At 39.0% G+C, this 16,712-nt stretch overlaps 1 protein-coding gene and 1 non-coding gene across 2 annotated transcripts; one reads left to right on the plus strand and one right to left on the minus strand.

Annotated features, from left to right (window-relative positions):
- The first annotated feature begins 6,001 nt into the window (after positions 1–6,001).
- Positions 6,002–6,074, plus strand: TRNAE-CUC (transfer RNA glutamic acid (anticodon CUC)). The gene has a single exon. It is a non-coding gene; the product is annotated as a tRNA-Glu (tRNA).
- Positions 6,075–9,751: 3,677 nt separating this feature from the next.
- Positions 9,752–11,876, minus strand: LOC143586795 (arginine decarboxylase-like). Its single transcript, XM_077068285.1, has one exon. The coding sequence runs from the start codon at positions 11,874–11,876 to the stop codon at positions 9,852–9,854; it is 2,025 nt and encodes a 674-aa protein (XP_076924400.1). The 3' UTR covers positions 9,752–9,851.
- Positions 11,877–16,712: the final 4,836 nt, after the last annotated feature.

Here is a 16,712-nt window from a genome sequence, read left to right on the forward strand (position 1 = left end):
ATAGCCTCAATCTTTGCTGGGTCTACTTGAATACCCTTCTCATTTATAACATGACCAAGAAATTGTACTTCGGACAACCAAAATTCACATTTCGAGAATTTGGCGTATAATTTCTCGTTCCTTAGGGTTTCAAGTATGATCTTAAGATGAACTTGATGATCGTCTTTGGATTTTGAATAAACAAGGATGTCATCGATGAAAACAATAACAAACTTGTCTAAATATGGCTTGCAAATCCGATTCATCATATCCATAAAAGCTGCTGGAGCATTAGTGAGTCCGAAAGGCATCACTGTGAACTCATAATGTCCATATCGGGTTATAAAGGCTGTCTTTGGTATATCTTCTTCTTGCACCTTCAATTGATGGTAACCCGATCTCAAGTCAATCTTGGAAAAACAACTTGCTCCTTGAAGCTGATCGAACAAGTCATCAATTCTTGGTAATGGATACTTGTTCTTGATTGTGACCTTGTTCAATTCTCGGTAGTCTATACACATTCTCATTGATCCATCCTTCTTTTTTACAAACAATATAGGAGCTCCCCATGGTGACGAACTCGGTCGTATAAATCCTTTTTCTAATAACTCGTCTAATTGTTTCTTTAACTCTTTCATTTCCGTAGGTGCTAGACGATAAGGTGATTTTGCTATTGGTGATGTTCCTGGCATGAGGTCGATCTTGAATTCTATTTCTCTATTAGGCGGGGCTCCTAATAGCTCCTTAGGAAATACATCTTGAAATTCGAACACGATTGACACTTCCTCTATCTTCTTTGGTTCGGGTTCTTTGGTTACATAGGCTATAAATGTGAGGCATCCTTTACCTATGCAATGACTTGCTTTGATCTTGAAAATGATTCCTACTTTTCCTCCTTCTTTATCTCCGGTTATACGAATGGTTTTGTTATTGGGTGTTCGGATGTCAATGGCTCTATCGTTACATAGGATACGGGCTTGATTAAACGATAACCAGTCCATACCTAAAACTACATCAAAACCTGCTAATGTCATGGGTAACAATCGTACAGGTATGACGTGATTGGCTAAAGAAATTGTGGCATTATCTAAAGCCTCGGTTATTCTACTTACATTTCCATCAGCCGTCTCAACTTCATAATGTTTATCTAATTTAACTAAGGGCTCATTTAATAGACTACAAAATTTATAATCTATAAAGCTTTGGTTTGCACCCGAGTCAAATAGAACTCTAACATAAACATTATTTATAGGAAACGTACCAGTGATTACGTCCGGTATATCCGCTGCCTTCTGGGTGTCTAGCATAAAGACACGAGCGTTTCCTTTCTTGGCATCGGTCTTCACACCGCTGACACTTGTACCAACTATCATCGGCTTCTTCTTTGGACATTCAGTACTATAGTGTCCCTTCTCACCACACTCAAAGCATACTCCTGTCTTTTTCCGGAAATCTGCTTCCGAGTGTCCCGGTTTCTTGCAAAATCCACATACCACTGTGTTAGTTGGTCGAAGACATCTACCGAAATGTCTCCTACCGCACAACTTGCAAATGGGGCGACTATGCACAAATCCCCCTTCTCTTTTCTTCTCCGTCTTTTTCACCTTTCCACCCACACTTGTTTTTCCATCATCCTTCTTCTTCTCATCTCGGTTCCTCAATATCCCGTCCATCAAATATCCAGCCAACTCCATGGCAGATTCTGTCGTGATCGGCATATGTGATCGAACTAAGTCACGGATCTCGATTGGCAATCCGTATATATAGCGCGTCGCTTTATTGATTTCAGGACCGACCAAATGAGACATGATTCTACAATACTCAAGGAACTTGGTGTTATATTCCTTGAGATTGGTTCCCACAACCTTGTGGTTCCACAGCTTGGTTTGAATCTGATCCATTTCGTTAATTGGACAGAACTTCTTCATTACCATGATTATATAAGTCACAAACTTTTGCTAGCCTTTGCGCTCGGATAGGCAACCATAATACTACATTATTAGTATCTATCTGCATGTCAAAACAGATAGAAACGTTAATCACTTTCATGAGTTGTTTTTATTATTCGTTAGCATAGTAACATATTGTTAATATTCAGTGTCAAATGTTGACTACATATTGCCATTACTAGTTGTGATCATTTGCTATAAGAGAGTGTTGATACGTATGATCATATTTGCTACCGATTAGTGCTGTTATCTAAGAACATTTCTACTCAACTTATATGAAAGAAGGACACTATGAAGATTAATGAATATAAAGGTTGTTGTTTCGAGTTAAATGCTTCAGTTTATGCATTTAAAGTGTTGCGAGCTTAACCTTGTTTAAAAAAACGATTACAATAAATCTTAAGACTTGAAATATTTTAATAAAACTAAAATGTTTATTAATCAATAATAAAACTTTGAATATTTGGTAACATAAAAAATGTAGGAGCTTCTTTTTAAGCCAAATTATGGTGGAATGAATATTTAAAAAAGATAAAACAATTCAAATTCAAACATGGTGTAAAAGAGAATGTTTAATCTAACGGTTAACGGTATAAGGACAAAGCCAAAACACGCCGGATTAACATTTCAAATTTCACATAAAAGACTTCTCATTATTGTAACTCTTCATCTTATCCGATTGTTGGTTTCGTGTGTATAAGCGAAAAAATTTAATCTTAAAGTTATCAGTTTTCAGTACATTATTTAGAAAGCTATCTAGGACAACTAAAAACACAAAACCAATAATTTTCAAGCCTGGTATAATGCTTTTAGATCATGCGTGGCTGATGGAGCCCCTATAGGGGCGTATTGCGTCATGTGGTGTCATGTCATCATAAGGGATTGTTACAACAAACGGTGTAGTGGATGAAGCCCCTCCAATCAAAGCCTTATTAATTGTTTATATATTTAATTTTCTCTTTTAAATAAAAATAAACGCTTTGTAGGAAACGCTCCCAACTCAAAATCAGCCCAAAGCGCCCCGGGGAGCGGTGTGCCTGGACGCTTTGGGCTGTTTTTGTGGACTGAAGATGCCCACTATATATGGTCATATATAATTTCATGTTAAACTTGTAATTTGTTGTTAGCCTGTTAACACAGTATGAAAATTCGTTTTATATTCTTGATCCGTAGAGTAATTTAGTTTGATATAGTTATGGCTTTCTCATAGTAGTTCTTCATTTAGAATTTAACATCTAAAATTACCAGAATCCGTTGTATCTGGTTGGTTAGGATTCTCGCCTCTCACCCGATAGAACCGGGTTCAAGTCCCGGCATCATAATTTTATTTTTATAAAACTAGTAGATTTATATGTACCACAAAGGGAGGCATAACTAGCATAATAAGTTTAATCCCTTTTAATTACGAATTAATAATGAAAACAACTAATTAACACTTTAATTGAATAGTATTTTTTTGCCATTTATATAGTCTAACCAACTCGGTTTGAGTCCTATCTCATCGAGATGCATATCCATGCATGTACAATATTCTTTGACAAAAAACTTCTCACAAAATTAGAAAATAATATGTCTTATATAAATTTACCTATTCAAGATTTTAATTAGTTTATAAAGTCTTAAAAAATATTCAAGTTGTATTTCATATTAGTGGTGCAAACGAGCGAAGCCGAGCTCGAGTTTTTCTAAAACTTGAGCACCACATTTACATGTTTTACTACTTTTATATAATTTGAGAAATATCTAACGAGCCCCTAAGCTCGGTTTGAACTCGTGTACATTACCTTAAACGAGCCAAAGCTTAGCTCGAGCTCGACCGTACAATGTGAAAATAATCTATAGAAGCCCAAACCATCTTTTGTACACTAGACTCGTTAAAACTCGACGAGCCTAAACGATCACATACAAGGCTCGTATAAAAAAGGGGGGGAAATCTCGAATTTATGTTATAAATTAACTAGAATTGTTTCTCTCATTTTGCTCTTCTTTAATATTCCATAAGGGCATAGCCTAAGCAAACTTTTAAAGGGAGAGTAACTAAAATAGACGTTTTTACCACCCTTATTAATAAAATAGACTTTGACTGTTAGACCGTCTGTAGTCGGCAAGTTAATAAAATAGACTTTGACTGTTAGACCGTCTGTAGTCGGCAAGTTATCCAGGCGTTTTGAGGCCAAAATGACAGATACCCCCCCCCAACAAACACACACACCAACACCACCACGTTTTGGATGGCAGTTTGGGGGTGCAGGTTATGTACATAACGTTGGTGTGGCTCACATTTGAGGGTTTTGTGTGTGGGGGGGGGGGGACATTTTGGGGGCATTTTTCTACTACACCCATTTTTTGTAAAACGCCCAAAAGATTACTAGGTGCCACATGACGCAAAATTCTCGGGTGTGCCTAGTTTTGACTACGCATGGTCTTAGCGTTTTCAAAATAGACATGTTAAAATAAGCCAATTAGGAGATGACAAATAGGATATGCTTTGCATTCAACAGCTACCAAAAACCTTCAAAGTGTAACGGGGTCCAAGAGGATTCATGAAAACAACCAATCAAAATAATACATGTGTAATATGGGAGCCTAAATCTAGCCATCTAATTTAAAAGAGGGGACTAATCTAGCCGTCTTAGTTGGCTACCTGTTTACACGTGTAATGATTTCATAGGCTCTGTCCATAGGCCCCACTTGTACTTTTATAAATTTTTATGTCAAGCTAAATGCTAGTTGTCTTAGCTGGTTAATCGTAATTGTCTTCTTTTGATTGGCTCTAACTGTCAAGTCTATTTTTGAAACGAGTGTAAAACAAAATATATTTTGTTGAACAAAATTGAGTATTTTTGTTAATTTTCCTCTTTTCAAAACCAAAGGCCAAGTTAATTTTCTTACTCGAACAACATATCCAAAAAAGATGCCTAATCCAAAAAAAAGAAAAGAAAAAAAGATGCATAATAAATGACCAAGTTGTGCACAAGCAAGAACAACATACAACTACAACTGCAACCGTTTTCACCAAAAGAAGAGATTGAGGAGTTGGGATAATTTTTAAACTAAGGATTTACTAGCTAGAACAGGTAAAGCTCAACAATTTTCAAATGAATGAAACTCAAGTAGCTATTCATACTTTCACGAATAAGAAAATTGTATTCTTGCAAGGCTAACTATCATCATGTCTTGGAACTCATTCAGGTTATGCATGTTTGAGTGCAAGACCAACTCTGAGAAACTTGATGAAGTTTTTATGCTCTCTTCTGAATATACTTTCACAAACTTAAGGTAGCTTTTGTGCTCGCCATAGATTAGGCGATGCCAATGCTACATTATGTCAAAATAGATAGAAACATTAAAAACGTTTATATGGCTTTTAATATTATTCGCTAGCATAAATCAAACTATTGTGGCGGTTAAATATCAAATGTCGACTACACATTACCATTTGCTATCAGTGAGTATCGATACTGATGATCATATATCGCTACCGACTAATGCTGTTACCGATGAACATGACACTCAACTTATTTGAGAGAATGACACTATGAAGATTAGTGAATAAGTGGGAGGTAAGGTTGTTTCGAGTTATATGTTTCATTTTATGCATTTAAAGTGTGAAAAGCTTAAAAATGTTTTCTTGTCATAGTACGATGGAATGAATCTTATTTAAAAAAAGATATTCAAATTCAAACATAGCGTAAAATAGATGGTTTAATCAAACGGGTAATGGGATAAGTTGCAACACCAAAACACAACGAATTAACAATTAAAATTCCACATAAAAGAATCTCTCATTCTTTCATAGTAACTATTTGTCTTATCCGATTGCTGGTTTCGTGTATAAGCAAAATACTTTAATCTAAAAGGGATCTACTGGTCTGTAATATATGTTCTCTTTATATTATTTCATGTTAGCTGTATAATACTATAATATGCTATGCTGTTAACAAAAATATGAAAATCCGTTTTTGATCCATGGAACTGATTTTCAATTTCATTAAAGTGCTGGTTGATGTGATTTCATCATACTAGCTATTCAAGTATATATATTTATATCTTAATATTAACAGTCAACAAAATCCGTTGTAGTCTAGTTGGTTAGGATACTCGGCTCTCACCCGAGAGACCCGGGTTCAAATCCCGGCAATGGAATTTTTAGTAATATCAAATGAGTTTGTTTTGGTTTTTGCAAGAGGTAAGTAGTAGTTGAACCAAAGTGAGAAGCGAAAAAGAAAAGTAAAGTAAATTTGTGTGTGAGGTCAAGGACCCGACCCGACCCAACGATGTTCTCTTTGTTACATTCCTGAAGTTATTCTACATAAATTGTAATAGTGGGCATAAAAATCGAATAAGTGATTCATAAGACCCTTAGCATGCCTACCATATGTCTAGGTGATATTATGATTATGTATAAAGATATATTTCCTTGCTTACAGACAAACCTGAAAAATAGATTAATAAACACTGTCAGGCTCGATACACGAAGGGGATCCTCCTCATGTAACCACTCTCCAACTTGAAATCGGTTTTCGATTAAAAATGTGTTTTAAGAGATAGATTATATTCCACCGTGCACCATTTTGTCCACTTGGTGATGTTAATACAATTGTTTTAAGCAAGTTATAAATTTCACTAATATTTCTTTAGAAGTATTAAGCAGAAAATGGATACAACTGGAAAATTGGTTCACGAATGTTTTAAACTTTTAATCGTGCACATGCTATATAAATCAGGCCCCGTAAATCAACATTTGTGTGCCTTTGTGCTTAAGCTCTTTGTTTTCTGGTTACTGCAGATTGAGATAGTTTATGATTATGGTCGGGACTGAATGATCATTAGCCAAAAGTAATATTGGCTCCATCAAGGTTGGAGTCAAACCGACCGATCATGCTATATAATAATCATTCTCTTCTTACTAAACACTCAAACTTCAAAAGCGAATGCTAATGATGATTGCCAAAACAATAGATGGATTCCTGCTTCCATTATATTGTATTTGCCTCCTACACTCTCCATCTGGCTCGTGATACTAGCAAAAATTAATTGTCTTTTTTGTAATTTCCTGTTCTATGCATAAGGTTCTTTTTCATTTCTTGCAATCTGATGCTATAAATATTCTTGGGCTATAACTGATCATGGCCTGATCTTCAATCTCTTGTGTTACATTTAATCTTGTATATATTTTTTGTTGGCAGGTGTCTCGAGAAGCAAGTGTTTCTTTCAGTTTTCCGCAACGTTTCTTTCCAATTTGCCAGCTTTCATGCAAAACCTACATGCTTGTGTATGTGTCACCTTTATTTCTCTTACGTTATACATGCTTTTAATAAATTGTTGTGAAAACAATATCCATAATGAATGGGCTGAAAATAATTGAATATTATTTATGACTCCACATTCTTATTCGTTCTTGATATTCAGCAGATGTATAAACAGTTCACAACCAATGACATGTTTTTGTTTCAAAATTACTGCTTATGTCAATAATTGATTTGGATAGGAGTCGTTCGGGAATTAAATTCATATTAAAAGAGGCTACATAGTAAGATTACTGTGATTGTGATGATATTCGAATATAAAGGATCTGCATCTGATATGAAGAGTTTTATGCTTTTTGGCGTGTTTAGTGGATTGTATACATATAATGCTCAGTTGCTCACTTTTAAACTTTAAGTGATTTGATCAGTTGTTTTCGTATTTTCTAAGTCATGATCAGATCTAATAAAAATACTAAACTAATCTCTTGTTAACAATACTTTTCTTCTGACCTAATTAATGTTTGATCCACTAGTGTGTAACATGTCATAATCCATGTCACTTAATTACAAATTTTAGGCAGACATATATAGTTACAAGTAGCATAGCATAATGTGCTATCTAAATGTGGTTTTTAAACAACCCCTTTAACCATGTTCTTTCTGGATTGACAACCACAATAATTATTTGCATTATTTACTTAAATCTGGCTCTTCATTTGAGGATAGTGAGGAAAAAATAAGGTATGATCAATATTTTTGTAACTAGACTGGTCATTGAATAGACAGACCACCTTATTAGTCCACTGGTCGGAATTGGTTTCAAAAACCAGATGAACATTATATCTAATTTATCTAGTTTCTTAAAAGAGTTATATTATATAGTAAAAATGGGTTACCTTGTATATATTATGGCAAGGGCCTTGGCCCCTTGCTATACAAACATTACCCCAATAGTGTGCCCTTGCGTGTCTGTCATATCATGAGTTGCAAGATATCGAATCAGAGCATGTCACATGATACACATCGTATTTTGGAGTGAAAATGAACATACGGGCCGCTGACTTTTTGTACAGGTAGAATAATGTAACACTCATACGACCTGTATGGCCATTTTTTCCATGTCACACGATCCATATGACAATTTTCTTTATGTCATAATACGACCCACATGATACGTCAGTGGTGATTGAATGACATGTCAATAGCGTTCTTCTATGCTATAAGGGTAACAAAGGCAGGCATTGTCGTATTCCATCTTATCCATATGCATATGCATCCTACAACCAGAAACCTGTCAAAATCCGTATCATATGATTATGCATAATATGCATTGATGATTTGTAGAGTACAATCCACCAATACAACCTAACAGCTACAAGTCAGCTTTTTTGAATTTGGTGTTTGAAAGCATGAAAGGTCAAAATGCAAGTTGCTGTTTCAGTTTGTTGTTTAGCAAGCACACTCATTTTCCTGCTAGATTGCTTGGCTCTTTTCATTTAGCAAATGGATGTTCAAATTGTTCTAGCACAACCATCATCATCCTAAATAACTAACCCCAAAACAATAATATTCTAAAGGCTGCATGTGGACCTTCATCCACCAAAAAAGAATACTAAAGCTGTCACAAAGACAGGACCACATTAACCCTTGTGGCTCACAAACTGTTTTACTTGCATTTTAAACTATAAACACTGGATAGGAATATCCAAAATGGAATGACTAAAACCTTAAAATTTGAAGGGTCAAGAGTTGTGGGCCAAACAATTCACGGGTCCTCGTCATAGGCGGATTGAATATTTGAATCTTTGAAACAAACACGACCCATATATATAATTTGTATCAAAGACATCAACCCTAGTCCTGACACATATAAAATTGTGTAACCCGAAAACTAGTCGTTTAACCCATTTATCTAGATGGGTTGTAAACGGCTGAATAATTGTAGTCAAGTCATAGACGCTTTGACAAATTGTTATAGATATATAGGTTAAAAATGGTTGTATACGGGTTGGCAGGTCGACCTCTTTAATTAAAAGGGTGGCCGAAGATGTCAACCCAGATATTGATTCTTTTAACTTGAAATTTGTTACATAAGGAAGGTATAGGTCAGGGTCTAACTACTAAAAGAGATCATATGTTTTAGAACTAGTTAACTTAAGCTAAAGGGCATTGCCAATAGATAGATAGATAGATACACATAAAGACATAAAGTAGGTAATGACAACCACATTCATAAAAAAATGGGAAATTAATGAGAATATATATCATAGATAGCTTTTCAATAATCTTGTTCCATTAAAATGGCATACATACAATACATGCACATGGTGCCTGTTACATATTAACATCCACTGAACAAGTTAACTAACAATCGCATGCGAGTACAAGTAAACACACCTTTCAGCACAAGGTAGCTTCGTTCCAAAGATTGAACATTATAATTGGATGTACTTTACAAACGTATAATTAAAGAACCAGTAAGTTGCAAAGAGGTGCTTGTATCATCATAGGTAATGGACTACAACATGAAGAAACACCAATTGTACATGAATACAGAACTTGGCTACATAACATAACAACATTAATTCCCCATATCCAACTTCATAAATATATTTATCAAAACAAAACAAAAGATAAATGTTTTCAACTACAAAACAGAACAACCTTGGTTTTCTCAAGCACACACATAGGACACCTGCTCATCATCACCGCCAACCGCATCAGCTACCGCGATAACATCTTCATCAGAACAGCAATAATAGCCATTATTCCCATTTGCAGCAGTCAAGCAACAAGACGACCCGACAGTCAAATAAGGCATGTTGTGAAAACACTGAGCAATGCCACTAGCAATCACAGCTCCACCATCATCATGAACATATTCTTTAATCCTGTGCTCAAGTGTCTGAAACATGATCTCCGGCTCGTGCTGCATTGAACGAAGGACATCACTGCAGGATGGGCCCGGCATGGCTCGTGTAACAGCAAACCCAAATGGACCATCGGTTTGAGACACACGGACCACACTGGGACCACCAAACAAATTGTGCACACCCCCGAGCGCCTCCTGGTACGCCCCTCCCAAAAACATCCCTAAATAATATTTCATCCCGGATCCTCCTTCCATTTCGTGGAGCGGTAAGCTTGATTCACCTCCAATGAACTGGTCAATCTTTCCATCACTGTCACATGTTAGATCTGATAAAATCCCCCTTTTTGTCGGGCATTCGTCTAGCCGATGGATTGGGATTACAGGGAACAATTGTTGTATGCCCCAGAAATCAGGAACCGATGTGAAAACCGAAAGATTAACATGATAAGTGCTTGTGGGATTAGAATCCCCAATTTCCTTGACTACAAAATCACACAACCCATCAGTAGCAGCCAATTGTTCAATATCCAACGATCCGTCTTTAAACTTCTCAACACATGTTTGTTTCAGTTTATCAACACAAGCCAAACACGCTTCAGAATCGCCTCTGGCAGCAGACTGAGAGAGGCTATCATATTCATAACGAACGTCGTCCGGAAGCTGCTGGACAAAACGCTGGATGTCAAAAGACGACATCGTTGGAACCGTGTACTTGCTGGAAGAAACCGCTTCAAATATCAACACAGAATGATGCGACACAAGCGCCCGGCCGCTCTCACTACAAATAGCAGGATGCTTAACCGAGTTTCGGTCACAAACAAACTTAACCGCCTGAACAACCGCCATTGCGTACTCTTCTAAACCATAACCAACAGATGCATCCGAACAATGTGATTTCGAACCATCGTAATCAATCCCAAGCCCACCGCCTACGTCAATAACTTTCATGTTCGCACCAAGGCGGACTAACTCGCAGTATATCTGTCCAGCTTCAAGGGCGCCGTCCGCAACCAAGGACGTGGTAGGGATCTGCGACCCGATATGAAAATGAAGCAACTGGAAGCAATCCAACATGCCACATTGTTCTAACTTGTTCACAACACGAATAATCTGCGTTGCGGTCAGACCGAATTTGCCTTTCTCGCCGGACGTCGATCCGAAATGGCCGGAATGCTTAGTCCGTAGCTTCGCTCGGACGCCAACGACCGGACGAACGCCCAGCTTTATACTAACTTCAACAACAGACTCCAGCTCCTCCTCTTGCTCTAAAACAATAACCGTGTTTAACGAAAGCTTACGAGCGAACAACGCACACGTGATGTACTCAACATCTTTGAATCCATTGCATATTATATAAGCAGGTTCGGATGAGCTGCCTTTACACATACAACTCATAGCAAGAAGCAGCTCCGGTTTGGATCCGGATTCCAACCCGAAGGATCCGAATTGGACAATGTCCTCGACAAGGAACCGGTCCTGGTTGCATTTAACCGGGTACACGCCTTGGTAATGGGAGGTGTAACCTGTAGACCTGACCGCGTTGTCAAAGGCGGTCTGGAGGCATTCGAGGCGGTTTTTTAAGACGTCCGGAAAGCGGATGATGAGCGGGAGGTGGAGGCCTAGCCCCCCGGCATGGTTTGGATCGGAGGACCTCTTGACGACCTTGAATAAATCTATCTCCTGGTGGTCCTTGGTTTTGGATCCGTGTGGACGGACGGTGAGGTTACCGTTGGAGTTGACGGAGAAGTAAGGCGCCCCCCATCCGTCGATGTTGTAGAGATCGTTAGAATGTGACGGCGTCCAATTAACGGTGTCGGAAAACGGCATGGGCTTTACAACCGGCAGCCAAGGCCGCAGCACCGTTGAAGGTTAATATATATATGCAGGTTTTTGGAAGGAGGTGACGGAAACCTAATAATAAAATATATAAGAGATGTGAAAGTGGGCGAGAAGAGAATTGCATGGGAGGAAAGGAAATGATGCGGCTATATATAGAATTAGAAATAGAAATAGAAGGTTGTTGTTTCTATACGTGCCTGCCCTTGGTGGGGTTGAATTGGTGGTACCGGTAGCTAGAAGAGAGACGGGTGTGTCAAAATATGAAGAGAGATATATGTGAATGGGGAGAAGCACGCAGTAAAAAACCATGATGAAATGTTTAACAGAAGGAGCAAAAGATACAGTCTGTAAAGCTCCAATTACAACAAAAGGAACTAAAGGAACAAAGATCAAAATTAATATATACTATAACTAGGTTATAAACCCGTGTGTTACACGGGGTTGAGTATAAAAAAACTAAACTTACCGCATGCTGTTGATTCCTCAATAACATCCCAAAACAATAGTCTTTGGGCTGTACACATGCTTAATCCCATATAGCTTGATTGTATTAAGTTTGATATGCCCGGCCAATTTGTGTTATAAAATTATTTGCTTAATCAATATTATATGTAGAAATTTGGGTTATGAAGATACAATGACATACCTACAATATTAAAAATTCTCATAGAAACTATTCTATCTGTTGCACTATAGCTAATTCATTTTTACAACAGTTTCATCAATCTGAAATGTGGAACTTAATTGCTTGCTTTTTTGAAATGCTAACAATCACATCATCATTTGGTTTGCATACAAATCATCATAAATAATAATTGTTGTTGCGTCCATTAACATGTTTTAAAAGTAAGAAGTTGTACAAATTGTAAATAACCAAAACATGTTAACTATTGATAGATGTTCAAAACATTTAGTGCCCCAAATACAATATTAAACATTGCCATCACAGGTAGTCATACATGTCCCAAACAAACATGCACCAAAACATACAAAGTAAACATTGTGACAAGATGAACCAAAATAATCAAAATACATTGGGCTACTTAATAGAGTTTAAGCCTTGTTAAGTTAGAATACAGTAGGGCCATGAAAATTACTTGGTCACTTGAGTAAGCAGCAATGAACCTTGCTTTCGTTTATAAACGAAAGCACATTTATCTCCAACAGATAAATTGACAAGATCAACAATACATGTATGCAATACTGGATTATCTTCTCGAACCGAAGATGCATCATCTACACCCAAACCGGCAGCAGATTCGTCAATCGGTAACTTCAAAGGTTGTCACCCGTGTCAAACTTGCGTATAAAAACACATTCTTTCTCCACCAAGAATCTTTCATGCTTGCATAAATAAAGTATTCAGATGCTTAAATCTTGGTACCCCGAAAAGGAAAGTGATATTAACTTGTAAAGCATAGAAAAGGCATTAAAATAACTTAGTTGAATGAAAAATATTAAAATTACCTCCTCATCCATAAGGATTAAGTCTACTGCATTAGTAACATTAGGATTCTTAATGGAAGGTAGCTTCTAAAGCTTGATAATTAGAACTTTAAGAGTAGCATCGAGCTTCGAAACATCAACTCATCAAGTAGGCTAGCTAGTGACTACGTCACTACAACATTCTCAAGTAACCTATAATTATCTTCCAATATTATTTCAGTATTGAACGAATTAGTGTAAACAATGTATATACGATATAGTAAGTATACCTGGAACTAAAGTTTGGAATAACACTGCCACTCTGGATTCGTCATATGGAAAACAGATGGGAGATTGGCATGTTTGTGAGTTTATGAGGGTTTATATTAATAGTCTTTCTTGTCAACTACAATTACAATCGTGCAAAAACCAACTTAAACCAGTTAAGCTAAAACTGTGCAAAAAAACTTGTTAACAGTTTTAATCTGATTTTTATAGTAAACTGCCTAGAGTTTTATATATTTTGATCATATGCGAATTAATTTAGTGAATATGAATAAAATTGTATAGCAGGTATACTTAGTTTATACTTTATACTACAAAAATAATATTGATATAAATGTGAGTTATGAGTAAATGTATGGTAATATCATTATTTAGGTTAAACATTACTTGTTATATAGTTGGTTTATATAAGTGAAGAGGTAGGTCCCAGCAGAGCCCAGTTGGACCCGCAAGACTCACCTTAAACAGGGACGTCTGCGCAGAGACCAACTAGATCCGCAGGACCAACCATGCTCAGAGACGTGACGTCCTTACGCGCAGTACGCAAGCTGGTCCCGCAGGAAATGCCTCCCAATGGTGGACTCCGCCTGTCCCCGCAGCCTCGGATACAAGCCATTAGGGAAGGCCACCCGCGCAGCATGGCTACACGCACAAGGCACTTAGCTCTCGATCATTCAGTGTCACCTGAAGGAATGAGCCAAGCCGGGAGCAATCCCGCACAGAGGCGGGAGGGGGAATACTCCCGCCCAAATAAGCCAGTCCGTATACTGAAGGATCTTTTACTGTACCTGACGAGGTATGGGCGAAAGATCTGATCAGAGATACGACAGCTCACTGATACAGTATGGCGAGCAGCATGCTCCTGTACTGTATCACTATTAGCCGCTGCCTACTCACCAACTACTGCCATACCACGTGCGTAGCCGTCAGTTGGTGGAACAGGAATAGTGTACAGCAGGCCTGGTCGCTATCAGCCGCTACCTACCCACCAACTACCAGCAGGGCACGTGTGTAGGCTACTGTTGGTGGAACAGGAACACTGCTGCAGCCGGCCATACCTCTTTGGAAACCTACCTTCGGCTATAAATACCACAAATGGTATGACCATCTCATCTCATCCTTATCATAATATACCTGATATCTGCTCTAGCAATCTCTTAATATACTTTTATATTTAAAGAGCAATCTAGTCTGATTCTCACGCCGGAGGGTGGTCACAAGGAGGAACCCCCCCCTTCTCAGTGACGAGCTCACGGTGTCTGTTTTGCAGGTTATCAGAAGAACCATCTTCCAAGGGTCTAACCCCTCGTGGGAAACATCTCTCCAACCCCCAGGTTACCAGTAATCTGCCCGGGGTCCGGTTAGTGTTTCTTCATTGGCGCCATCCGTGGGTAAAGCTAGAACTTTATTTTTCTCCAGTTTTTTCAAACTTCTACAAAGATGGTTAGAGAAATTCCGGTAACCACAACCCCAGCTACTAGGGGGAATACCGACAACACAGTTTTTACGAACACTACCCCGGCTACCGAAGCCGGGGCAAGTGAAGTAAATTTTACGAACACTGCCCCACTTACCAAAGCTGGGGCAAGTGCAGTAAATGATCGCCTACTGGGATCCACCGATACCCAGTTTGAGAAACGAAGGCTCCCTCGCCAGACTCTCGATGAAGTTAAGGCATGGGCGGAGGCACGACAAAAGGAATTCCAGGCTGAGTTGGACGAACGCTTGCGTTCCGTGCAACAGGCCGACGAATTCGAATACTGGGAGGATGACTCGGAGGAATCCGACTCCGACGCGAACCCTCGCCATAGGGCAAAAGGGAAGCGTAAGGAAACGGAATCCCAACCGAAAAGGCATTTTGGACAAGCCTTCAAACCAAAAAGCACAGGTGGAAGTCGACGAGACTTCTCCAAAACGTTCAGACCAAACGTTGCAAATGCAGGAACGTCCAAGTTTGCAAGGGACATTGCGGAAGCAATCGCCCCAAAGAGTGCCAAACAAATGCCTAATATAGGCACATATGACGGTTTATCTGATCCAGACGATCATTTGAACAGGTTCATAGCGGGGGCAACCGTCAGCAATTGGACGGAACCCACGTGGTGCTACATGTTCCAAATGACGCTTGTTGGGGCTGCTAGAGCTTGGTTTGATCGTTTACCGGTTAACCACATTTACGACTGGGCAGACTTCCAGCAGAAGTTTAGCCAACACTTCAGCCAGCAGCGAAAGTATACCGAGGAGCAATGGACAATCCTCAAATGCACACGGGAAGAAGATGAATCTCTGCCAAACTTCATCACTCGCTTCAACTCAAAGAAGTTAAGTTTGGGCAATATCAGCGAGGATCTTGTTCGCGCAGCCTTCATCCAGGGCGCGCAGGACCCAGAGCTTATCCGAACCCTAACGGGTAAAGATGGAATGCCATCCACATGGGATGGCATCATGACAGCAGCCAAACGCTATGCGGAAACGGAGAAGCAACTGGGTAGAGACCTTCCGCAGAACACAAACCTTTACACCCAGAGGACGAGAGAGGACAACGTCCTCACCGCCCGATTGAACAAAAAACGGAAGCAAGGCATTTGGCAGTCAAGGGTAAACTTTGACACCTCATCCGGCTTACAGCACCGATTGGGTGAAAGGGATAATGTAAAGCCGCACCGGAACTCCAGATGGACGCCACTTACCAAAAGCGTCACTGACATATTTGCTACTGAGGAGCTCCCATGGCCAAAGCCTCCAGTAATCCGGCATCGTCACGATGCTGATCGGAGCAAGTACTGTGACTATCACAGAACAAAAGGCCACAACACTGAAGAATGCATAGACGTAAAAGACATGGTCGAAACATTCGTCAGAGATGGGACGCTCGCGCACCTCGTGGCGAAATAAAAGCTAGGCAGGCGAGTGCGTATAGAACCCCAGCTGGGGAAAACACGAACCAATTCCAGCTTCAAAATCGAGACTACATGCTGCGTAAAGAACGAGATCCCGAACCAGGTGCGTATCGGCTCGATGGCACTCCCATCCCAACATGGAAGGGAGTTCAATTACACAGTTTGCATGTAATCAATTCCAATTTGTAAAGAGAAGGCCAAGAGCCACTTCTAA

The sequence above is a fragment of the Bidens hawaiensis genome, unplaced genomic scaffold (assembly GCF_021521415.1).
Source record: "Bidens hawaiensis isolate Kalapana, Puna unplaced genomic scaffold, B.hawaiensis_p1.1 tig00000190_1, whole genome shotgun sequence".
Lineage (NCBI taxonomy): Eukaryota > Viridiplantae > Streptophyta > Magnoliopsida > Asterales > Asteraceae > Bidens > Bidens hawaiensis.